This window comes from Oratosquilla oratoria, chromosome 1, assembly GCF_046742065.1.
Source record: "Oratosquilla oratoria isolate Oo_2021 chromosome 1, ASM4674206v1, whole genome shotgun sequence".
Lineage (NCBI taxonomy): Eukaryota > Metazoa > Arthropoda > Malacostraca > Stomatopoda > Squillidae > Oratosquilla > Oratosquilla oratoria.
Window position 1 is genome coordinate 86,251,629 of NC_134777.1, and position 25,441 is coordinate 86,277,069.

The following is a 25,441-nucleotide window of genomic DNA, read 5'->3' on the forward strand; positions in this document are numbered from 1 at the left end:
TATGAATACTGAATATTTTTTCTTCTATAACTTATATTAGTGTGCAACATAACTCCTTCTTCTTCTTCTTTATAACATGATTAAATTTATGTGAAAATAATCAAAGAATATTAAAATGCTTAATTCGCATTATCAATATAAACATTAGAAAAATTTAAATTTCTAAGACCAAAAATATTTAAATAAACATGTATAAAGGCTATATTAATATGTAGATGTTTTAAATGCTTATACAAAAACGCCTCGTCTTGTCTCTTGGAATCTCTGTGCGAGGGGAGAACGAACGAATTTTATAAACAAATTTTCGCAGTTATTATCGTTAAAATGGCGAAGAGTGAACCAGATCTGGAACTCAAAAAGGTAAATATAAATAAGAAAACTAGTAGTTATGAGTTCTTGGTGTAAAATAAATTGAATGGTGATTATACAGATCTAACAAGGTAACAATTACAATGATCAATGATGAGTCAAGTTTGATGAATAAACTCACTTGGGCACCTGTTTGCTTTTCATGTGCTGTCATTTGGATTTAGCACCGAAGCCTCGTCATTTCTATTTTGGGAACGCTCATTATCATCATACAAATGGTAGCGTCAGAATGTTAAGGGTTATGTTGCTAAATTGCAGTATTGAAACCAGGTCCTTTATTATTGGCTTATAACCTAAAAGCATCACGATTCTCTGTGTATACAATATATTCTAAGATTTTTTACATATTTATGGCTACCCCTAGTTGATTATCGGTGTTGTTTCAGTAACTTGAAAACATATTTTTCACATCTCTTTTTTTTAATATATATATTTTTTTTATGGAATGGTCCAAGTCTAATTTTAGATATCCATGATACTATGTATATCTGGAAAATTTCTTTCTTCAGTTAAAGAAAGCTCCATGGTTAAAACTTGTCGCAAGTAACCAATATATGGAGGTGATGTGTATTTTTATACTCTTGCTTTCAAGGCATGCAACTACAGTCACTTAATGCAAAGGTGTCAAGTTAGTGAAAGTGCATGTCTATGGGTAAAATTTTAGTTGTGCACACCTATATGATATAGCAATACAAAATGAATTATTAATTTTGTAAATCATAATAGATCAATGTAATTGCGATTTTCATGGCAGAAATAAATAAAGTTGCTAAAATGTATTTTCTAACAAACAAAGTTGTGGCAGTTAAATGATTCGCCATGTTTTCTTTTGATAGGTGACGATGCCGAAGAAATGAAAGGATGATAAATTAGTCTATTCTAACCTAACCTACTTTACCTAACCTAGCCTAACTAACCTACGTAACCTAAAGAATGTTTAGTAATTCGGTACCTCAAATTCTAAAGATCATCCAGGTTGTTGTCATCACAGATACTGACGGCCTGATTATTATTGTACCTCGGGCAATTAACAGTCAATGGCAGAACCCCATGTTCTCTCAAAGTCCAAGGAAGCCCTATTGTCTTTGTAACAGCGCTTATTAATGTCACCTGTAGTTGAAGAACACCCGGTCCACAACGTGAAATCCATCGTCTGATAGGGACTGGACTGGTATGGCGTCTGTACAGACATTTTAAGTCTGTTTTTACAATCGAGAATGAACTTGGCATTTGACTACATGGACGAAGAGATGGTTAAGAAATTAATTGTTACATTGATAAAACCAAAACTAGAATATGCTATATCAATGTGGGCACCTAGCACAAAGAAATTAGAAAGAATCCAAAGAGCGGCGATTAAGATGGCACCTACACTATCAAATTTGACATACGAACAAAGATTGGAGAAATTACAACTGACAACGTTAGAGCAGAGATGGGAGAGAAGCGATTTGTTGACCATTTTCAGAATTATGAAAGTAATGGAAGTTCTTGATAGAGATTATCTATTAAAATGGGACCAAAGAAAAACAAGAGGACATGCAAAGAAACTAAAGACAGTTACAGAAGAGATATGAAAAAGAGCAGTTTCTCACACAGAGTGATTGACGTCTGGAACAAATTGAACAGTGAAACAGTTAATGCCAGAACTATACACGAATTCAAAAGCAAACTGGATGTGGAGAGATACAAAAATGGGTCAAAACAAGCATAGCTCTAGTCCCGTAAAATACAACTAGGTAAAATATCCTTGCAGCTTCGTTCATTAGTAAATTTGCTTGTAGCAAGGTTTTTTTGTTTTTTATTTTTGCCAAGAAAATTGCACATTATGTTCATGTATTATGATTTACAAAATTAATATTCAATTTTCTAATGCTATATCGCATTGGTGTGCACAACTAAAATAATACCTGTCTATATATTTACCTAATTGTAGTATATGGGAAAAGGAACAATGCTCATTGGGTCCTATCTCCTATTCACTAATTTTCTAACATACCTAGACTCAAATCCATGTACGGTTCCAACTTAATCTATCTCTCTGATTTCCAATTAACATATTTAGGTAGGTTAGGTTAGAATAGACTAATTTATCATCCTTTCATTTCAACCTCTGCACCTATCAAAACAAATGTGGCCTATCATTCAACTGCCGTGACTTCGTTTGTTAGAGAACAGGTTTTAGCAACTTTTTTGTTATTGATTTCTGCCAAGACAATCATTACGTTGATCTATTATATATACATATACACATATACCAGAGGCTTTCTCCCCCTTACAAGGGAGGTAGCCAAAAACAAAGGCATGAAAACCACTCCCACCCATTCCATCCCTAATACACTCCACTCCCCTCCACCCTCTACCCTCCCTCTTATCTTGGCACCTCCTCAATGACAGGTCATCCCAGCACCTTGTCCATTGCCCTGGTTCGGAAGCAGTGACTCAAGACAGCACATCCACAGCAAGGCTGCTTCATTAAATCGGCGACCCCCCCCCCCGTCCCCTCATGCAGAAAAGGAGAAATCTCTCTGGGCTGTGTCTAATTTTTCTTATACATACTACCTCTCCCTGTCCCCCCCATCCATTCCACCTCATGCATCACAGCATCATCTGTATACAATCATTTTCCATTTGCTCCTGGCTTCTGTCCTCTCCTGTCCTTCCTCAACAGACTTTCCCCTCTTCCCCAAAGCCCCTTTCACCCCATCCATCCATTTCAACCTTGGTCGCTCCCTCTTGTTCACTCTCTCCACTTCTGTCTTCCACACCTTTTTTATTAATCTCGTTTCACTCATCCTTTCCACGTGTCTGAACCATCCCAATACTTTTTCATCAACCCTATCTCCCAACTCCCTTTCCACCCCTGTTCTCCTCCTCATCTCATTTCTCACTCTATCCAGTCTAGTAACCCCTATCCTACTTCTCAGGCACCTCATCTCAAACATATTCAAACTCCTCCTCTCTTTCTCTCTTATGTTCCATGTTTCTGCCCCATACATTGCTGTCAGCACAATCACTCCTTCATACAATCTCCTCTTAGTATCCATTCCCAAATGTCTATTTCTCATTACAAGTCATTTACTTGCTTCTCTCAATCTACATTCTACCACCACCTTTTCCTGCCACATTTGCACACAAGTATCTAAAACTATCCACTTCCTCCAGTCACTCTTCCTTAATGCTCACTTCCAGTCTGCTGCCACTTTCACCCCTTGTACATCTCATCACCTTACTTTTACCCACATTTATCTTCAACTTTCTTCTATCACACACTCTCCCAAACTCTGTCACTAACTTCCTCAATCCCTCCTCTGATCCTGTTACAAGTGCAGTGTCATCCCCAAACAAAAGCTGGCTCACCTCCCACTTTTTCTCCATTTTCTTTAACCATCTCCAATCCCTGACCCACCACCCTTGCATTTACCTCTTGCACCACCCCATCCATGTATAAGTTGAACAGCCAGGGTGAAAACACATCCCTGACGAAGTCCCACCTTTACCTTGAACTACTCACTCTCCATTTCTAATTCTGACACATGCTCTACTACTCTCATAAAAACTCCTGACAGCTCCTAAAAGCTTTCCTCCTATCCTGTATATCTGCAAGACATCCCACAGTGCCATCCTGTCTACCCTGTCATAAGCCTTTTCCAGATCCATAAAAGCCCAAAAAACATCCTTACTTTTTCCTATAGCTTTCTCACATATGTCTTACCACAAAAATCTGATCTACCTGTCCTAAATCCACACTGTTCCTCACCAATTACTCCCTCTGTTCCTCTCCTAATCTTCTCAATCAAGATCCTCCCATAAGCCTTCCCAACTACACCTAACAAGCTAATCCCTCTGAAACTACTACACTCACACATCCCCTTTTCCTGTGTACAGTGGAACTATACAGGCACTCCTCCAGTCCTCTGGCACTCTACCTTCTCTCCAACAAATATTAAATAACCTCACCAGCCAGTCCACCATCACTGTACCTCCTTTTTTCAGACATTCTGCATGGCATTCATCCAGACTAGGTGCCTTACCTGCTCTCATCTTAACAACTGCCTTCACTTCATCCCTCCTTATTTCTCCTCCATTTTCGTCATTCATCCCAGTCATTTTCTTGGCACTTCCCACTGCAACTATCCCCATTCCTCCTCCACTCCTAGATCTACTCTATCCTTCACTTCCTCCCACTCCTCTCTCAGTTTCTTGTACTCCTTTTCCTTCTCATTTAAAGAGTTCACCCTATGCATCTCCCTACCTTTTGTCTTTTTCCTCTTTCTCCATCTATCCTCCACTCTCAACTTGCCTTCCACCAAAAAATGATCTGATATTCCCCCACTCTCTCCCCTTAGAACATGTACATCCTTAACTCTTCCTATTATACTCCTATCTACCACTACATAGTCCATTAATGCTCTATCTACTACCCTTTCATCCACCACCCTCTCCCATACGTACTTATGCTTGGCTTTCTTCCGGAACACTGTATTTGCTATTATCAACTCTCTAGACACATTTCCACCATTAACTCTCCACTATGATTCTTTCCTGGAACTCCACATTTCCCAACCACTCCATCAGTTGGTTCATTTCCTACCCTAGCATTAAGGTCTCCCAATACCACTACATTGACATTCCTCCCTAATCCCTCTGCACTCATTTATATCTATCCAAAAAGCCTCCTTTTCTTCTACACTCTTCTCACTACCAGGCCCATATGCACTTACAAAAACCCACATCTCCCTTCCCAGTTTCACCTTCATCCACATTAACCTTGAAGAAACCTCCTTCCACTCCACTACACATTTACCTATCTCTTCACTTACTAGTTTACCCCTTCTCTCCCTCACCCTCTCTTCACTCCTGAGAACCTCCCAACTACACTCCCAAACTCACACTCACCCTTTCCTCTCAACTTAGTTTCATTCAAAGCCAACACATCCATCTTTCTTCTCACAAACATAATGCCTATCTCTTCCCTTTACTCTCTGTACCACATCCCCTGTGGGGCTACAGGGAGAAGGATGCCTGGTCCCAATCCCTGTCCCATTTTTCTTGCCTCTTACGATCCAAGTGGGAATACTTAGTGGCAACATTCTTTTTCCCCCACCACAGGGTAGGCATAACAAGGAAATGAAATTCAGAGAAATGGTATAGGACAACAACAAGGGGTTGGGGGACAGTAGTACACTTAACCCTCGATTTAACGGACAAATGCGTGCAGACCCTTGTCCGTTATTTGAATATCGGGTCCATCCGTTACCAATACTGGATACCGGACATAAGTCCAATACGTAGAAAATCGTCTGTTAGGTTTCGGCTTGCACATACGCATTAGATATGTAATAAAAAGCTACAGTACATATGTATAATGATGTACATTACATATAAAGAAGAAATTGAACCATTTCTTACCTTAAATCTAGTTGCTGCATATTTACATATGCACATTGGAATTTGCCCGATCGAGATAGCGCCCAGACCTCCTGGCCGCCATTTTTGTTTTGACGGTTCCTGATCGGGTCAGTGTAAAACATGGAATCTGCACTTTAGGTAAATACCAAATAATGATAAATTGACATAATAACAAATGAGAATTAAGCAAATAGGAATAAACAGACAAATGATAACAAAACAAATAATATAAAATAGATGATAGTCATTACAGCATCTTGCTTAGGTACTTATCTGCAGGAAGTTCATTCCATTCATTAACTACAAATTAGATATTCCCTGGCAGTTTTAGACCATTGTTTCTTGTCTGATTCTCATTCAATGTGAAAATTTTGTCACTTTTGATGTCAGTTTCCTTTATTGGAATTATTGCTCATTTTCCATGATTGACTCCATGCATATTGCCAAGATCCTGTCTGTCAGTTGGTTGCCCCAGGTCTCTCTTGCCGGTACCTGGCAATGGCATCTTGGTGGGCCCCTAAGTCAATAAAGGAGGTTACATTGTTTTGTTGTCTAGGGATTGTTAGTGTGGTACATTGAAGTTTGAGGTGCTCTGTCTTCTGAATGGTGGCTGCAACTAGGACAGTCTGAATCTGTGGCCAGGCTTATTCTGTGTTGGTATTAGTACAGTGCTGGATATAATTTTTTTTATGTAGTTTTTTATCGAAAGGAGTGTTGTTTCTTTGTGCAGGTTTTGGTGCATCCTGTTATTATATCCTCCGAATTCCATTCTATATTGTGTTCATCTTGTTGATTGTTGGGAACCATGCTGTGGAAGCATAGTCAAGGGTAATTCTTGTGAACTGTTTAAAGTGTTTCTGTTGTCAGTCAGTGTAAGCAATAGATTCTAATAGGTTTATTTTCTTGTTGATCTTCACACTTGGATCTTTTATATATGGCCTGAAAGTCACTTGAGTAATATTTGAGACCCAAAATATTAGGGTTCTTTTTGAATTGAGGAGAATTCAATGTGGTATGCCTTTCCTACAAACTTGCTTGAAAGGCAAGGTTCAAAGTATCTCCACTCCTGACCTCTGCCACAAGTAGTGCTTCTCTGACCTGCTCAGTTAGTAATCATCCAATCTAATGATCATATCAAGATGTAATTCCATGTATGGTTCCAGTTGCCTGTATTCTCTCTGTTTTGCTTATGTCTTTCATGGTGTGGGCACCATGCCACCTGCACATATTGTAATCAATATATCTAATGAGTTTATTTACTTTGATTTGTGGAAAACATTCAAAATTAGCCATTTACAGGTATTCGTCTATTTATGCATGTTCTAGTAACACCTTTTTGCTTTAGCATGCCATGTAATACAAGCAGGTTATTTTAGATTACGTGTTTTAAATTACTTTTATGTGTTCAGGGCTAACCACATCTTCAAATTGTGCACAGGCAACCAATGCACCACCAAGTGGCCATCTTGTAAACTAACCATTCCTGCCTTTTATATATATATATATATATATATATATATATATATACACGCGCACACACACACACACACACTTTCAACGAACGGATGGCTTGAAGAACGTTCTGAAGAAAAGTGAAGATTGTGGATCCCAACGCAAAGAGAAGTGCCTTTTTGTATTTGCAGGGTGGGGGGAAATTGCTCGTGGGGTAGTGGGAAAGTAAGGAAAGAGGAGAGGGGGAGGGATTGCTGGGGAAATGGAAGGTAATGAGGAGGTGGAGGAAATGGCCCTTACGGGCCGCCGAAAGGTAGACAAACGACCCCAAGACGAGTTGGATGATGACGACATGTCTAATAGGAATGTGAAGATTAGAGGTATAGATAGGAGCAATATAGCAGAAAGTGATGAGAATATTTTCAAGGGATTTAAAGAGAGTGGGGGGGACACAAACCCCCCCCGACTGACAAGACTAGAGAAGAAGGTTGATAAGGTGATCGAGGACTTGGAGAGTAGGTTAGGTCATATGAACACCATTTTACAAAGGGTTGAAAGATTGGAAGAACTGGAAAAGGCGAATAAAAACTTAACTGATGAAATAGAAGACCTGAAAAGACAGTTAAGAGAGGTAAAGGTGGAGAATGAGGAATTGAAGAAGAATAGTAAAGAAAACAGAGAAACGATAGCTAAAGAAAGTAAAAATTGGAAGAAAACCCAAGAAGGAAATAAGATTTCATTCACTGACATAGTCAAACAGCAATTGAAAGAACATACTGAAGACTCAGTTATTAAAGTGATGAGACAAAAGGAGAATATAGTAAGGGATTTAGCGGACAAGAAGAAATGTATAATTATATTAGGAATGGAAGAGAAACACAACACAGATAGAACCACAAGAATCAAAGAGGAAAATGAAAAAGTAAGCCAATTACTAGAATCAGTTCAGGAAGATGAACCAGAAATTATGAAACAAATCGAAGAGAAATTTAGACTCGGAAAGTATAGCACAGACAAGACCAGACCAATTAAGATTAAATTCAAGTCACAAACAACGGCAGAGAATATCTTATCCAAAACAGGGAAACTAGCAACAAGTGAACAATACAAAAAGATATGGATAAAAAGAGAAATGAATAAAGAGGAAAGAGAGGAAGAAAAGCAGAAAAGACTGGAAGCTAAGGCAAAAAACGAGAACAGAACGGAGTCAGAGAAAGAGAGATTCTATTGGAGAGTAGTGAACATGAAACTAAGGAAGTTCGACATACAAAAGAAAAACATAAGGGAAACAGAGAACACAATGGAAGTGGCAGAAAACTAAGAGTGTCTTACACAAATATAGATGGATTAATAACAGGATTGAATGAGCTGAATGATTATTTGAAAGAAAAAGAACCGGACATAATGGGAATTGTAGAAACAAAATTAAAAGGCCCACTACCACCCAACAGTGTAGGACATGATGCATACAATTATTGGATTAGAAACAGAGAGAAAAAGCAAGGGGGTGGAGTTATGTTCCTGACTAAGAAGGATATAAACGTGAAAGGTGTCATATATGGAAAGAATACAGTAGAGATGATTATGATAGAAGTGGAAGACAGAGATAAGAAGAGCAGAAAATTTGTGATCAATTATGTGCCTCCGAAAACAGCCTCATGGGAGGAGAGTGAATATAAAAGTATGTTAGAGGACACAAAGATAGCATTAACTAAAATAATGGAAGACGGAGGAAGAATAGTTATGATGGGCGACTTTAATTGCAAAGAAATCTGCTGGGAAGAAATGACAGTAAAGAGTGGTGATGACTCATGGGGAAATGCTCTACTTGAGATGATTACTGACCATTCAATGACACAATGGATACAAGAGAACACTAGGTATAGAAATGAAGAAGAACCATCGAGGCTAGACTTAATAATTACATCTGAACCTAGAATAGTGGACAAGATTTAATATAAAACACCAATAGGTAAAAGTGACCACATATTGATTGAACTGGAACTTAATGAAGAAAAATATATGAAAAGAAATGAACAATATAGAAAAGGAAGAATGATGTATGAAAAAACAAACTTTGATAAAATAAGAGAATTCTTCCAACAAGAAAACTGGGAAGAAATATACAAAGAAGAAACATCAGTGGAAGAGAAATGGAATATTTTGACAAAATTTACAAAAAAGGAGTGGAAAAGTATGTCCCAAGACAAAAACAAGAAAAAGAATATGTAAAATGCTGGTACAACAAAAGTTGTAGGGAGTTAAAAGACAAAAGAGACAAAGCCTGGACCAGATGGAAAAAAGACAGAAGACCTGAAAAATGGAAAATATATACTGGTTATAGAAATGAATATGTACAAAAGTGCAGAGAGGAAAAAAGAAAATATGAAAAAGATGTTATAGAAAAGTGTAAAGATCAACCAAAACTATTCTACAGATTTGTAAACAATAAACTGAAAAACAAACAAGACTTGGAGAAATTGAGACAAGGAGGAGTTGAATACACTGAGGAAATGGAAATGGCAGAAATTATGAACAAACATTTTAAATCAGTGTTTACAAGGGAAAATATACAACCTGAAGAGATTGAGTGGAAAGAAAAAGTCCCCCCTATGGAAGAAATAGAAGTAACAAAGAATGAAATATTGACACACTTGGGTAATTTTGATGTCAGAAAATTGCATGGGCCAGATGAAATAGCAAACTGGATTCTGAAAGAATGCAGGAATGAACTGGCAGACAAAATACATAGCATAATAAGCAGTTCCTTAAAAGAAGGAAAAGTTCCAGAAGATTGGAAAAAAGCAAATATAGTACCTATATATAAAGGAGGAAATAAAGAACCTACCAACTATAGACCAGTCTCTCTAACAAGTACAATAGCAAAAATTTGTGAAAGAATTATCAAAAGTAGATGGGTAAAATACTTGGAAAAAAACAACGTACTAAATCCAAGCTAATTTGGATTCAGACAAGGACGGTCATGCGTCACCAATTTAATATGTTTCTATTCAAGGCTAATAGATATAATACAAGAAAGAGATGGATGGGCTGATTGTGCATTTCTAGACCTAAAAAAAGCTTTTGACAAAGTACCACATAAGAAGTTGCTTAAGAAATTAGAATATGAAGGAGGAATACAAGGTAAATTGCTAAATTGGATGGAAGACTTTTTGCAAGAAAGAAAAATGAGAGTAGTGATAAGAGATCAGCACTCAAAATGGAATGAAGTAATAAGCGGTGTCCCGCAGGGAACAGTTCTGGCCCCAATAATGTTTGCTATATATATTAATGATATGGATGAAGGAATTGAAAGCTATATGAGCTTCTTTGCAGATGATGCAAAACTACTGAAAAGAGTGAAAACTGAAGAAGATTGTGAATCACTACAGAGAGATCTAAATAAAGTACAAGAATGGAGTAGGAAGTGGGAGATGGAGTTCAATACAAAAAAAAGTGTAGTATAATGGAATTTGGAAAAAGCAAAAACAGAATAACAGGATCATATAATTTGGGAGAAGAAGGAATAAAAAAGGTAGAAAATGAGAAGGACCTGGGAGTCATTGTTATGAATAATATGTCACCTGAGAAACATATAAATAAGATTTTTGGAGAAACTTATAATTTAATAAGAACAATCAAAGTGGCATTTACATACCTGGATGAAGAAATGGTGAGGAAAATCCTAATCACCCTGATAAGACCAAGATTGGAATATGCAGCAACGATATGGTCACCAAGTACAAAAAAATGTATAAAAAAACTTGAAAGAATACAAAGAGCAATCACAAAACTGGCACCAACACTCTCAAAACTATCATATGAAGAGAGACTACAAAAACTTAAACTACAGACACTAGAGCAAAGAAGAGAGAGAGGAGATTTGATAGCTATTTACAGAATCATGAAAGGCATAGAAATTACTGATAGAGAGAATCTGATAAAATGGGATGACAGAAATACAAGAGGACACGGAAAGAAAATAAAAAAAGACAGCTATAGAAGAGATTTGAAAAAGAACAGCTTTCCTCACAGAGTAATAGACAGTTGGAACAAGTTAGATGAGAAAGTGGTGTGTGCAAAAACAATACATGAATTTAAAAATAGTTTAGATAAAATGAGATATGAAGACGGGACCCCACGAGCATAGCTCCCCTTCCCGTAAAATACAACTAGGTAAATACAACTAGGTAAATACACACACACAAAATACAACTAGGTAAATACACACACACACACACTTTCGTCGGATTCACGGCGTGGATTGGAACTCCGGAAAAAAACGCATTTTTTGTGGATCTCAACTACGAGGAAGTACCTTATTGTATTTGTAGGGAAGGGGAAAACTCGTGGTGTAGTAAAAAGGTAATGAAAGGGGAGAAGGGAAGGGATTACTGAGGGAAATGGAAGAAAATGAGGAGGGAGACGAACGGGCTCCCCCTGACAGCAGAAAAAATGTAAACAAAAGGTCAGCTGACGACACTGGGGAAATTGAAAATATCAGTAAAAGCATTAAGGTTAGAAATATAGATAAGGTCAGCACAATGGAAGGTGAAGATAATAATTTCCAGGGATTTAATGAGGGGGAGAATACCAGCCTCCCCCGATTAGAAAGACTATAGGAAAAACTTGAACAAATGACCGAACATTGGGAGAAGAGGTTCGGTAACGTAGCAAAGATTGCGCAGAGAGTTGAAAAATTGGAACTAGAGAAGGTGAACAAGAACTTAACTAAAGAAATAGAAGATTTAAAAAGACAGTTAAAAGAAGTAAAAGAGGAGAATGAGGTATTAAAGAGGAATAATAAAGACAATAAAGAGGCCATAGCAAAAGAAGCACAGGGTTGGAAAAAAATCCAAGAAAACAGTAGAGTTGCATTTACTGACATAATTAAACAGCAAATGAATGAACAAACAACAAACTGAAGACTCGGTTATTAAAGTGATTAGACAGAAGGAGAATATAGTAAGAGACTTGGCAGATAAAAAGAAATGTATAATTATATTAGGAATGGAAGAGAAATATAACCCAAATAGAACCATGAGAATGAATGAGGAAAAAGAAAGTAAGCAGTTTACTAGAATTAGTTCAGGAAGATGAACCTGAAATCATGAAACAAATTGAAGAGATGTATAGAGTCGGAAAGTATAGTACAGATGAGACCAGACCAATTAAGATTAAAGTCAGGTCACAAACGACGGCAGAGAATATCTTATCCAAAACAGGGAAACTAGCAACAAGTGAACAATATAAAAAGGTATGGATAAAAAGAGAAATGATTAAAGAGGAAAGAGAGGAAGAAAAAGAGAAAAGACTTGAAGCTAAGGAAAAAAACGAGATAAGAACAGAGTCAGAAAAAGAGAAATTCTATTGGAGAGTAGTGAATATTAAAATAAGGAAATACGACATACTAGAGAAAAACAAAAGGGAAACAGAGAACACAATGGAAGTGGCAGAAAACTAAGAATGTCTTACACAAATATAGATGGATTAATAACAGGATTGAATGAGCTGAATGATTATTTGAAGGAAAAAGAACTGGACATAATGGGAATTGTAGAAACAAAATTAAAAGGTCCACTACCACCCAACAGTGTAGGACATGATGCATATAATTATTGGATTAGAAACAGAGAGACAAAGCAAGGGGGTGGAGTTATGTTCCTGACTAAGAAGGATATAAACGTGGTGTGTGTCACATATGGAAAGAATACAGCAGAGGTGATTATGATCGAAGTGGAAGACAGAGATAAGAAGAGTAGAAAGTTTGTGATAAATTATGTGCCTCCGAAAACAGCCTCGTGGGAAGAGAGTGAACATAAAAGTATGTTAGAAGACACAAAGATAACATTGAATAAGATAATGGAAGATGGAGGAAGAATAGTTATGATGGGCAACTTTAATTGCAAAGAAATCTGCTGGGAAGAGATGACAGTAAAGGGTGGAGACGGCTCATGGGAAAACGCTCTACTTGAGATGATTACTGACAATACAATGACACAGTGGATACAGGAGAACACTAGGTATAGAAATGAGGAAGAACCATCGAGACTAGACCTAATAATTACATCTGAACCTAGAATAGTGGACAAGATTGAATATAAAACACCAATAAGTAAAAGTGACCACATATTGATTGAACTGGAACTAAATGAAGAAAAATACATGAAAAGAAATGAACAATACAGAAATGGAAGAATGATGTATGAAAAAACAAACTGATAAAATAAGAGAATTCTTTCAAAAAGAAAACTGGGAAGAAATATACAAAGAAGAAACAACAGTGGAAGAGAAATGGAATATTTTGACAAAAATTTACAAAAAAAAAAAAGAGTGGAAAAGTATGTCCCAAGACAAAAACAAGAAAAAGAATATGTAAAATGCTGGTACAATAAAAGTTGTAGGGAGTTAAAAGACAAAAGAAACAAAGCTTGGACCAGATAGAAAAAAGACAGAAGGCCTGAAAAATGGAAAATATATACTTGTTATAGCAATGAATATGTACAAACGTGCAGAGAGGAAAAGAGAAAATATGAAAAAGATGTCATAGAAAAGTGTAAAGATCAACCAAATCTATTTTACAGATTTGTAAACAACAAATTGAAAAACAAACAAGACTTGGAGAAATTAAGACAAGGAGTTGAATACACAGGAAATTGAAATGGCGGAAATTACGAATAAACATTTTAAATCCGTGTTTACAAGGGAGAACATACAACCTGAAGAGATCGAATGGAAAGAGAAAGTCCCTCCCATGAAAGAAATAGAAGTAACAAAGAACGAAATATTGAAACACTTGAGTAATCTTGATGTCAGAAAATCGCATGGACCAGATGAAATAGCAAACTGGATTTTGAAAGAATGCAGGAATGAACTGGCAGACAAAATACATAGCATAATAAACAGTTCCTTGAAAGAAGGAAAAGTTCCAGAAGATTGGAAAAAAGCAAATATAGTACCTATATATAAAGGAGGAAATAAAGAAGACCCTACCAACTATAGACCAGTCTCTCTAACAAGTACAATAGCAAAAATTTGTGAAAGAATTGTCAAAAGTAGATGGGTAAAATATTGAGAAAAAAATGTTAAATCGAAGGCAATTTGGATTCAGACAAGGACGATCATGCGTCACCAATTTAATATGTTTCCATTCAAGGCTAATAGATATAATACAAGAAAGAGATGGATGGGCTGATTGTGCATTTCTAGACCTAAAAAAAGCTTTTGACAAAGTACCACATAAGAAGTCGCTTAAGAAATTAACCGAAGGAGGAATACAGGGCAAACTGCTTAACCACTTCAGTACGGAACTTAAATCTCGCGGGCAGCAGCCAATGCCAGCCGTATGACGTGTCGTAATAATATTCTTATCATAAAATATAGTCACCGCTTATATCGATCGTTCTCTCTTTCACCCGCGAATTTTGAAAACCACAGAGAATGGGATTCAGGGCGCATTTGGGAGAATGTAAAAACACAGGGGCGACTACAATAAATATAATCAAGACGCCGATATGGCAGCGTCGCGAATCCACTTGCTCCTCATGACGCCTACGTGTGCGGCACCGTATGGAAGGGGTTAAATAGCTGGAAGACTTTTTGAAAGAAAGAAAAATGAGAGTAGTGATAAGAGACAAACACTCAAATTGGGATGAAGTAATAAGTGGTGTTCCACAAGGAACAGTTCTGGCCCCAATAATGTTTGCTATATATGTTAATGATACGGATGAAGAAATTGAAAGTTATATGAGCTTCTTTGCAGATGATGCAAAACTATTAAAAAGAGTGAACATGGAAGAAGATTGTGAATCACTACAGAGTGATCTAAATAAAGTCTGGGAATGGAGTAAGAAGTGGGAGATGGAGCTCAATACTAAAAAGTGTAGTATAATGGAATTTGGAAAAAGCAAAAACAGAATAACAGGATCATATAAATTGGGAGAAGAAAGTATAAAAAAAGTTGAAAATGAGAAGGACCTGGGAGTCATTGTTATGAATAATATGTCACCTGAGAAACAAATAATATTTTTGGTGAAACTTATAATTTAATAAGAACAATCAAAGTGGCATTTACATACCTGGATGAAGATTGGAATATGCAGCAACGATGTGGTCACCAAGTACAAAAAAAATATATATAAAAAAAAAACTTGAAAGAATACAAAGAGCAATTACAAAATTGGCACCAACACTATCATATGAAGAGAGACTAGCAAAACTTGAACTACAGACACTAGAGCAAAGAAGAGAGGAGATTTGATAGCTATTTACAGAATCATGAAATGCATAGAGATTACTGATAGAGAGAATCTGATCAAATGGGATGATAGAAATACAAGAGGACACGGAAAGAAAATAAAAAAAGACAGCTATAGAAGAGATGTGAAAAAGAACAGCTTTCCTCACAGAGTAATAGACAGTTGGAACAAGTTAGATGAGAAAGTAGTGTGTGCAAAAACAATACATGAATTTAAAAATAGTTTAGATAAAATGAGATATGAAGACGGGACACCACGAGTATAGCTCCCCTTCCCGTAAAATACAACTAGGTAAATACACACACACACACGGAAAGAAAATCAAGAAAGACCCTATAGAAGAGATGTGAAAAAGAACAGCTTTCCTCACAGAGTAATAGACATTTGGAACAAGTTAGATGAGAAAGTGGTGTGTGCAAAAACAATACATCAATTTAAAAATAGTTTAGATAAAATGAGATATGAAGACGGGACACCATGAGCATAGCTCCCCTTCCCGTAAAATAGAACTAGGTAAATACACACACACACACAAGTACTTGCACCAGCATGCTCACTCCAAAGGATTATTTTTTGCGTATTTACAAATTAAATTAATTTTTGTGATATGATAGGCGGGGTTTCATCCTCCTTCCATGCCCATGGTATGGAGAATGACTCAAGGGGAATCCACTCCAATTTTTATTTGCACAATTTTGTAATTATACAATGGCTAAAAGAACCCATACATTGCATAAATAGATGAATGCCTGTACATGATAATGTAAAACATTTAGTGATCTCTCATTCTAGTTTCATGTACTGAACAACATGGAAAAACTCACTATTTTTCTCTCCCAGGTTTTTTTTCTCTTAGTTGAAGCTACAGTCAAACCTCGGTTCTCAAATGTCTCTGAACTCGAATAAATCTGTTTTTGAACTAAATATTCGACACTGACAAAACTTAAACAGTTCTCTGTTGACTGCTGAGCTGAATAGTTGTGCTCTGCTTTCGTTATCAATTTTATTGCATTCAGCATTTATTTTTCCTACACTAGCCCTCAGTCATGGCACCAAAGAAAGCAAAAAGTTATATTGGTCAAAGAGAAAGAAAAGTTGTGAGAAAAACAATCAAAATGAAGAAAGAAATTATCACAAAACATGAAAATGGTGTTCATGTATCTTATCTTGCTGTGCAGTACGGTATGGCAAAGTCTACAATTTGCACTATTCTCAAGAATAAAAAAAAAGTGACAAAGTCGGCTGATGTTGCAAAAGGAGTGACCATCATTAGTAAACAAAGACCGCAAATACTTGGGGAAGTGGAAAAGTTGTTGCTTGTTTATATAAATGAGAAACAGTTAGCCGGTGATGGTATTTCTGAAGCATTTTTATGTGAGAAAGCGTTAGCAATTTATGATGATTTAGTAAAGAAAAGCCCTGGTACAAGCGCTGATGATTTTGTATTTAAAGCAAGTCGAGGATGGTTTGAAAAATTTAAGAACAGAAGCGGAAAAATTTGTGGTTGAGTTTGGTGACTATAAAGAAAAGGTTTTCTCTCCCAATAGGTATGTATTTAATGCTGATGAAACTGGATTATTCTGGAAAAAATTGCCAAAAAGAACCAATATCACTAAGGAGGAAAAATCGCTGCCCTGGTACAAGCGCTGATGATTTAGTATTTAAAGCAAGTTGAGGATGGTTTGAAAAATTTAAGAACGGAAGCGGAAAAATTTGTGGTTGAGTTTGGTGACTTTATAAAGAAAAGGTTTTCTCTCCCAATAGGTATGTATTTAATGCTGATGAAACTGGATTATTCCGGAAAAAATTGCCAAAAAGAACCAATATCACTAAGGAGGAAAAATCGCTGCCCTGGTACAAGCGCTGATGATTTTGTATTTAAAGCAAGTCGAGGATGGTTTGAAAAATTCAAGAACAGAAGCGGAAAAATTTGTGGTTGAGTTTGGTGACTATAAAGAAAAGGTTTTCTCTCCCAATAGGTATGTATTTAATGCTGATGAAACTGGATTATTCTGGAAAAAATTGCCAAAAAGAACCAATATCACTAAGGAGGAAAAATCGCTGCCTGGGCACAAGCCAATGAAAGACAGACTCACTCCTCTGCTGTGTAGTAATGCAAGTGGGTGATTTCAAGGTCAAACCATTGCTAGTGTATCATTCTGATAATCCAAGAGTTTTCAAAAGAATGTTATGAAAAGTAAACTGCATGTAATGTGGCAAGTTAATACGAAGGCATGGGTGACAAGACAATTTTTTACAGATTGGATTCATGAGGTTTTTGCCCCAAGTGTTAGAAAATACTTGCAAGAAAAAAGAAATGGCACTAAAATGCCTTTTCGTGTTGGATAATGCTCCTGCTCACCCTCCAAGTTTGGAGGATGACTTAGTTGGTGAGTCTGATTCTATCAAGGTCAAATTCCTGCCACCTAATAACACCTCTAATCCAACCTATGGATCAACAGGTCATAGCTAACTTTAAGAAACATTACGCTAAAGCTATGTTTCGTAAGTGTTTCCAAGCTACTAATGTCACTCGGTTAACATTGAGAGAATTTTGGAAAGACCATTTCAATATCTTGAGTTGTGTTATTCTTATTGATAATGCTTGGAACCAAGTGAGTATTAGAACCATGAATTCAGCATGGCAGAACCTTTGGCCAGGCTGTGTACCACAGAGAGACTTTGAGGGGTTTGAAACTGCTGGATCTGCTGCTGCTATTGTTGAAGAGATTGTTTCTATGGGAAAAAGGATGGGCTTAGAGGTCGACAGTGAAGATATTGAAGAGTTGGGGGAAGACCAAAATACTGAGCTTACCACTGAAGAGCTTGTACACCTTCAAAATGAACAGCAAAAGAAATTGGCTGAGGAACAGTCTTCTGAGGAGGAGGAAAGAATTGAAGATATGCCAAGATCTTTAATCAAAGAAATTTGTGCTAAATGGGGTGATGTTCAAAATTTTGTAGAAAAGTACCACCCAGACACCGTGGTAGCACATAAAGCAGTAAATCTTTTCAGTGACAATGTCATGTCACATTTCAGAATTTTTTTTACAGCGGAAGCTAAAACAACAAACATTGGAAATATTTTTAGTGAAAGAAAAAAGGAAAGAAACCCAAGAGAAAGATTTACCTGAGCCAAAGAGAAGAGAAGAAACACCCGAACAAGAATCACCAGAAGTTGTTATGGAAGGGGATTCCCCTTCCAAGCAATAACTTGCCCCATTCCCTCCCTCATCTCCATCCACCTATGCCATCACATTACAGCCAAAAGGGTACAGTACATGATAACTGTACAGTGTTGCTTTGTCATTAAATTTACTTCCGTTATGTTTTTTGTTTGATTTACACTTTTGTTTTAATATATATATAAAGTGTAGGTAAATAAGCATTCATCTGGTGCTTGGGAATGAATTAATCTCTTTTTACATTATTTGCAATGGGAAAATATGATTCAATTTTTGAACAATTTGAATTTAGAACAGATTTTTGTAATGAATTATGTACCTAGGTTTGACTGTACCAATTTTTTGCTTCAACAATGACCCTGAATACCATTGCTCCCTCAACAGTGTATGCAATTGGTACATATTCTCCATTAGAGGTCTTTAAGAAGGCTAAGTTCAAGACATTGATTTTGCGTTGACTTAGTTTTACCTCTCTTAGTGTGTTACTGCATGTGTATTTGTGGTTGCATATGTGTTTGTAAATATTTGAATAAGGCATCAGGTTAGTTTGAGAATATGCAAACATAGTGCTTTATTTATGAAGCCTTACTACCAGCTTGGGTCATTCAGGTATGAAGTGAAAGCAGTAACCTGAGCCACCTGGGACTTTTCCCCATAGTGGTGAATGAACACACCTTTTCCTATATTTTTCAGGCATTTGGTGAATTGCAAGGAAAGATGCAGGAAACCAACCAGAAATTACGCATAGCAGATGTACAAGTTGAGGGATTGAAGAAACAAATTGTTCATGCTCAACTTACAGATAAGGAGATAGAGGTAATGTACAAACATACATATACTAAGGGCTTTTTTCCCCTTACAAGGGAGGTAGCCAAAGTCAAAGGCATAAATCCTCTCCCACCCATATCATCCCCACATATTCTACTCCCATTCACCACCTTTGCCTTCCTCTTTTCTTGGATCCTGGATTATTGATCATCCCTGCATCTCACCCACTGCCCTGGGTCAGAAACAATGCAGCAAGACACAGCGCATTCACAGCAAGGCCACTTTATTTAATCTGCAACTAGGGGTGTGCAAATTCCTTTTTATTTTATTTATTTATTTTTTATTTTATTTTTTTTATGCCAATGCCGAGTCCACTTTATATAATTACGTTATATCAAATTTTAATATAAAGTAATTAAACTATGATTTTTACTTGCTATATAATCTATGTAGATTTATACATGCCAGTTATTGAGATGTTGGATGCTAATGATTGAACTTAATGAACTACTTATTGATTGACCACTTTATGATTATCAGTGTATGATTGCATTATATTCTATCGGTTGAAAAAAAAAGAGGTTAAGAATTACCTATTTCACAGATTTTTATGTAACTACTTTAAGTAACTTGAATTATTTAATGTATGGTTTTAACATGTGCAGAGTGTAAAATTTATTAATCAGTTTCGTAATCCTAACTTAATAGTAAAACCTAAACCTAACTTAGTCTCTATCTAATATCAGGAAATCACATGGCCCAGATGGAATTGCAAATTGGATATTAAAAGAATGTAAAGAACATACATATACCAAAGGCTTTTTCCCCCTACATGGGGGGTAGCCACAAAGAAAAAGGCATAGAAACCACACCCACCCATTTCCTATATATTCCATTCCCCTCCACCCTCCTCCTTCTCTCTTATCTTGGCACCTCCTGGATGACGGGTCATCCCTGCATACTGTCCACTGCCCTGGGTCAGAAGCAGTGTCGCTGCATCAATTTTCTTCTCACACATACCTCCCCACCCCCCCCACCCACTCCCCCTCATGCATCATAGCATCATCTATACACAACCCCTCTCCATTCACCCCTATCTTCTGTCCTCTCCCGTCCTTCCTCCACAGACATTCCTCTCTTTTGTAATGCCCCTTTCACCCCATCCATCCATCTCATCCTAGGACGCCCCCTCATATTCTTTCCTTCCACACTTCTTTTACTAATCTTTCTTCACTCATTCTTTCCATGTGTCCAAACTCCTTCATAAAACCATCCTCTTAGCATCCATTCCCAGATGTCTATTTCTCATTACACTTTTCAATCAATTGAGACAATTTGGATTCAGATGGGGAAGATCATGTGCCACAAACTTAATCATTTTCTACTCAAGACTAATAGATATAATGCAAGAAAGGGATGGATGGGCTGATTGTCAAAGGCTTTTCGTAAGTCTAGGAAAACACAAAGTACCACAAAAAAAAAAAACATAGGAGGGATACAAGGTAAATTACTAAACTGGATGGAGGATTTCTTGCATGGCAGAAAAATGAGAGTAGTGCTCAGAGAAAAGAGTTCAGCTTGGGAGGAGGTGATTAGTGGAGTTCCACAGTTCCAATAATATTTGCTATTTATGTGCATGACATGGATGAAGATGTGGAATGTTACATGAGCTTCTTTGCAGATGATGTTAAATTGCTGAGGAAAGTGAATACTGAAATGGATTGTGAATCACTACAGGGAGACCTAAACAAGGATTGGAAATGGAGCCAAAAGTGGGAAGTAAACTTCAACATTAAGAAATGTAACATAATGGAGTTCAGAAAAAGTAAAAAAGGAATATCAGGACAAAATAAGATTGGAACAAAGGAAGTAAAGAAAGTGGGATCTGTAAAAGACCTGGGAGTAATTCTCAAATGACATGTCCCCTGATAAACAGATGAGCAAAATTGTCTGAGAATCTTACAACTTGCTAAGATCAATAAAGGTGGCTTTTACCTATTTAGATGAAGAGATGGTTAAAAAAAAAATACTAGTCACACTAATAAGGCCTAGACGTTTGCTGTGACACTGGTCACCCAATACCAAAAAGAATATAAAGAAAATTGAAAGAATCCAGAGAGCGGCCATGAAAATGGTTCAGACTCTTTCAAACTACATGAAAAGAGACTGGCTAAATTGAAATTACCGACTTTGGAACAAAGAAGAGAAAGGGGTAACCTGCTGATTATTTATAAAATCATGAAAGGCACGGAAGTCCTCGATAGATAGGACTTACTAAATTGGGGTAAGAGAAATACAAGGGGACATGAAATGAAACTAAAAAAGGATAGTTATAAAAGAGACATGGAAAAAAAAAAGTTTTCCACCCAAAGTGGTGGATATCTGGAACTTTATAAAACAGTGTGTGCAAAAACTATATACAAATTTAAGAGCAAACTAGACACTGTGAGATACAAAGATGGAACACCACAAGTATAGCTCCCCTTCCCATAAAATACAACTAGGTAAATACATTTAAACTTTTCCTCTCTTATGGTCCATATTTCCCTTTACTTGTACTTCATAAAATACCATTATAAGAAATGAATGTGAGTAAAACTAAATATTCTATGTAAGAAGGAGTTAACATAAGAAATGACAATTTGTGCCTATTCCAGAGGCCAGGTACCAACCCCCTGTACTGTGTGGAGGTAGGGGAAGGTGTGGTAGTTTGTTCCAGAGGCAATGCCTTGGTTGATGAAATTTTGCTTGGATCAGTAGTCCACATTTTGGGCAGAGTAGGCATACGAGGAAATGTTAAAAGTATGTTCTGCTTGTTGAAGCTTTTCAAGTACATGTACTTAAAAAGGCTTAAGAAGTGAAATGTTTTAATTTTAATAAAAGATTCATCATCGTATGGTGTCTACTCTGACCATTTTGTTGGCAATTGCCATTTTAAACTTTCCACATTTTGGACCTGTGTGAAAATGCTTAAATATAAACCTCTTTTATGTAAATAATATTTTTTGTAAAAGATGTTTTCAAAGTTTATATTGAAAGTGATTGTTCTATCCATCCTTTGTTTCATAGTTTTCTCAAGGGTCTTTGTTGTCAAAAATTTGCAAACTAAGCTCCTGTCTTAGTATGATGTTCATGTAATGCACATATGTTGATGATTTTAAATTTTCAGAGTTTGGGTGATGGAACACGAGTGTATGAAAGTGTGGGAAGAATGTTTCTTTTAAGAGATATTCCCAAAATTCGAAATAATTTGAAATTGAAGGTTGATAAATGCAATGACAAAATAACAAGCTTGCAGGTATGTGATATGAATATTTTGTGTTCTTTCATTTCTTTTTGTACTTGTCTTGTTGTGCTTGTGATGCATAAAAGGGAGTGGGTGGGGGATGGGGGTGGTGGTTAGGGAGTAATTATGTGTGAATGTGTCTTGCTGCATTGCTTCAGACCCAGGGTGATAGGCAAGATGAAGGGATTACTCATTATCCATGAGCCAAGATGAGAGGGAGGGAAGGGTGGTGGATGGTAGTAAAATGTGTGGGAATGGAATTATGCCATTTGACTGGCTACCTCCCTGGTAAGGGAGAAAAAGCCCTTGGTATATGTATTATTGTTTCTAAAGAGGAGAAACTTTCTGGTACTAATACATAAAAATACCATGGCTTTTCCCCCCCTTACAAGGGAGATAGCCACAGTCAAAAGGCATAATTCTACTCCCACTTGTTCCACTCCATTCACCACCCCTCCCTTCCTCCCTTTCATCTTGGCTACTACCAGATGATGGATCATCTCTGCATCTCACCCATTGTCCTAGGTCATAAGCAATGCAGAAAGACACAGCGCATCCACAGCAAAGCCACTTCATTTAATCAGGGAGCCCCCCCCCCCTCTCATGCAACATTGAAGATGGGGAGAAACCCTTCAGGCTGCATCAAAATACAGCTTCCACATAACCACCCTCCCAATCCCCCAACCACTCCCTTCCATGTATTACAGTATCATTCAGGTATGAAGTAAAAGCATACTGTGATGCATGGAAGGTACTAATATATATTTTCTATTTCAGTCAAATAAGGAATACTTGGAGCGCAGTCTACAAGAAAGTCAAAACAATTTGAGAGAATTGATTAAGCAGAAGCAGGCAACAGCATGATCCTGAGTTTCTCTTTTAAATTTATCTTCCTTTTATCAGTGTGCCCATTTAAAGTTTGTATGATTTACAGTTAATTTGTTTTATTAAATGCTGTGATTATTTTGCATTACACTCCTTTGTTAAGTTCTGTTAATAAAAAGTAATAGCAAAGTTGGAGTTTTATTTACACACACACAAAGCACCAAGCAGTCAACAGTGTCAACTAGAGTTCCATAGGCTACTGATTAAGAAGAATTCTCAATAGTGAAAGGAGAGTAGGAGACCTGGGTTGTATTGAGTGGGAGGGGGACCTTGGTTGCCCAAAATGATCTAGAGCAGTGCTAGTAGTGTCTATCGAGAGAAAATGCAATGAAATCAAGAAGGATCAAGTGAAAATGGCAATGAGTTTTAACTGAATGTCGACATGAATGCAGAGCCCTCTGGAGGCACTATACTGAAATTTAACTCATTATATACCACTGTCCTCATTTGAGGACGCCGAGTATATTATTGTTATATTCATAAATAAGCAAATAGAATAACTCAAAGATACATAAATTACAAAGTAGAATATTTTTTCAACAACCTCACATTAAAACTTTCACTGATGCATACAAAAGCATTTAGTTGGGGTCCAATTTCAGTGATAAATTGAGCCACAAATAAGCCAACATTTCATCTCCAATACAGAGTACTACTCTATCGACACCGATATTATAGGTGTCACATGTTTCTAAGACACTGATTTACCATTTGCATTATATATCATGTAATTATCATTAAGTTTTTGTAAGTGCATATTGGCCTGGTAGTGAGAAGAGAGTAGAAGAAAGGGAGGCTTTTTGGATAGATTTAAATGAGTGCATAGAGGGATTAGGGAGGAACATCAATGTAGTAGTATTGGGAGACCTTAATGCCAGGGTAGGAAATTAACCAATTGACGGAGTGGTTGGGAAATATGGAGTTCCAGGAGAGAATCGTAGTGGAGAGTTGATGATAGCAAATACAGTGTTTCGGAAGAAAGCCGAGCATAAGTACACATGGGAGAGGGTGGTGGATGGAAGGGTGGTAGATAGAGTGTTAATGGACTATGTAGTGGTAGATAGGAGTATAATAGGAAGAATTAAAGATGTACATATGCTAAGGGGAGAGAGAGTGGGGGAATATCAGATAATTATTTGGTGGAAGGTAAGTTGAGAGTGGAGGATAGATGGAGAAAGAGGAAAAGGACAAAAGGTAGGGAGGTGCTTAGAGTGAACTCTTTACATGAAAAGGAGTACAAGAAGAAGCTGAGAGAGGAGTGGAGGAGGAATGCGGATGGTTCAAGGAGGGAGTCGTAAAGTGTGCAAAGATGGTGTATGGAACAAGAAGGACAGGAGGAAATAGAAGGAAGGGTAGTGAATGGTGGGATGAGGAAACAAAGAAGGTTGTAGAAGAAAAGAAGTGAGCTTTCACAGATTGGTTACAAAATAGGACGAGGGAGTCATATGAGAGGTACAAAGAAAAGAGAAGTAAAGCACAAGGTAAAGGAGGCAAAGAGGAGAGCAGATGTGAAATGGGGTAAGAGTATGGCAGAAAATTTTGAAAGTAATAAAAAGATGTTTTGGAAAGAAATTAAGAGGAAGAGGAGGCGAATCAAATAGAGAAGAAAAGGTAAAAGGTGTAGATGGAGAGATGATAATGGAAGAGAAGGCAGTAAGGGGAAGATGGGCAGAGTATTTTAGGGAGTTGCTAAATGTGAATGAGGATAGGGAGGGAAAGATAGTTGCAGTGGGAAGCGCTAAGAAAATGACCGTGATGAGTGAGGAGAAATAAGGAAGGATGAAGTGAAGGCAGTTGTCAAGATGAGAGCAGGTAAGGCACCTGGT

General features: G+C 37.0%; 1 protein-coding gene across 1 annotated transcript; it reads left to right on the plus strand.

Moving 5' to 3' along the window:
* The first annotated feature begins 203 nt into the window (after positions 1 to 203).
* Pfdn1 (prefoldin subunit 1) lies at positions 204 to 23,744 on the plus strand. The gene is made up of 4 exons (XM_076175864.1): positions 204 to 360; positions 19,370 to 19,492; positions 22,614 to 22,742; positions 23,508 to 23,744. Exons 1-4 carry the CDS (start codon positions 325 to 327, stop codon positions 23,592 to 23,594), a joined length of 375 nt encoding a protein of 124 aa, XP_076031979.1. The 5' UTR covers positions 204 to 324; the 3' UTR covers positions 23,595 to 23,744.
* Positions 23,745 to 25,441: the final 1,697 nt, after the last annotated feature.

Excerpts from the sequence above, each read along its gene's own strand:
- Pfdn1 (XM_076175864.1), top strand. The coding sequence starts at position 325 with ATGGCGAAGAGTGAACCAGATCTGGAACTCAAAAAG. Across the intron at positions 19,493-22,613 it reads TTACAGATAAGGAGATAGAG|AGTTTGGGTGATGGAACACG; the intron begins GTAATGTACAAA and ends TTAAATTTTCAG. Across the intron at positions 22,743-23,507 it reads ACAAAATAACAAGCTTGCAG|TCAAATAAGGAATACTTGGA; the intron begins GTATGTGATATG and ends TTTCTATTTCAG.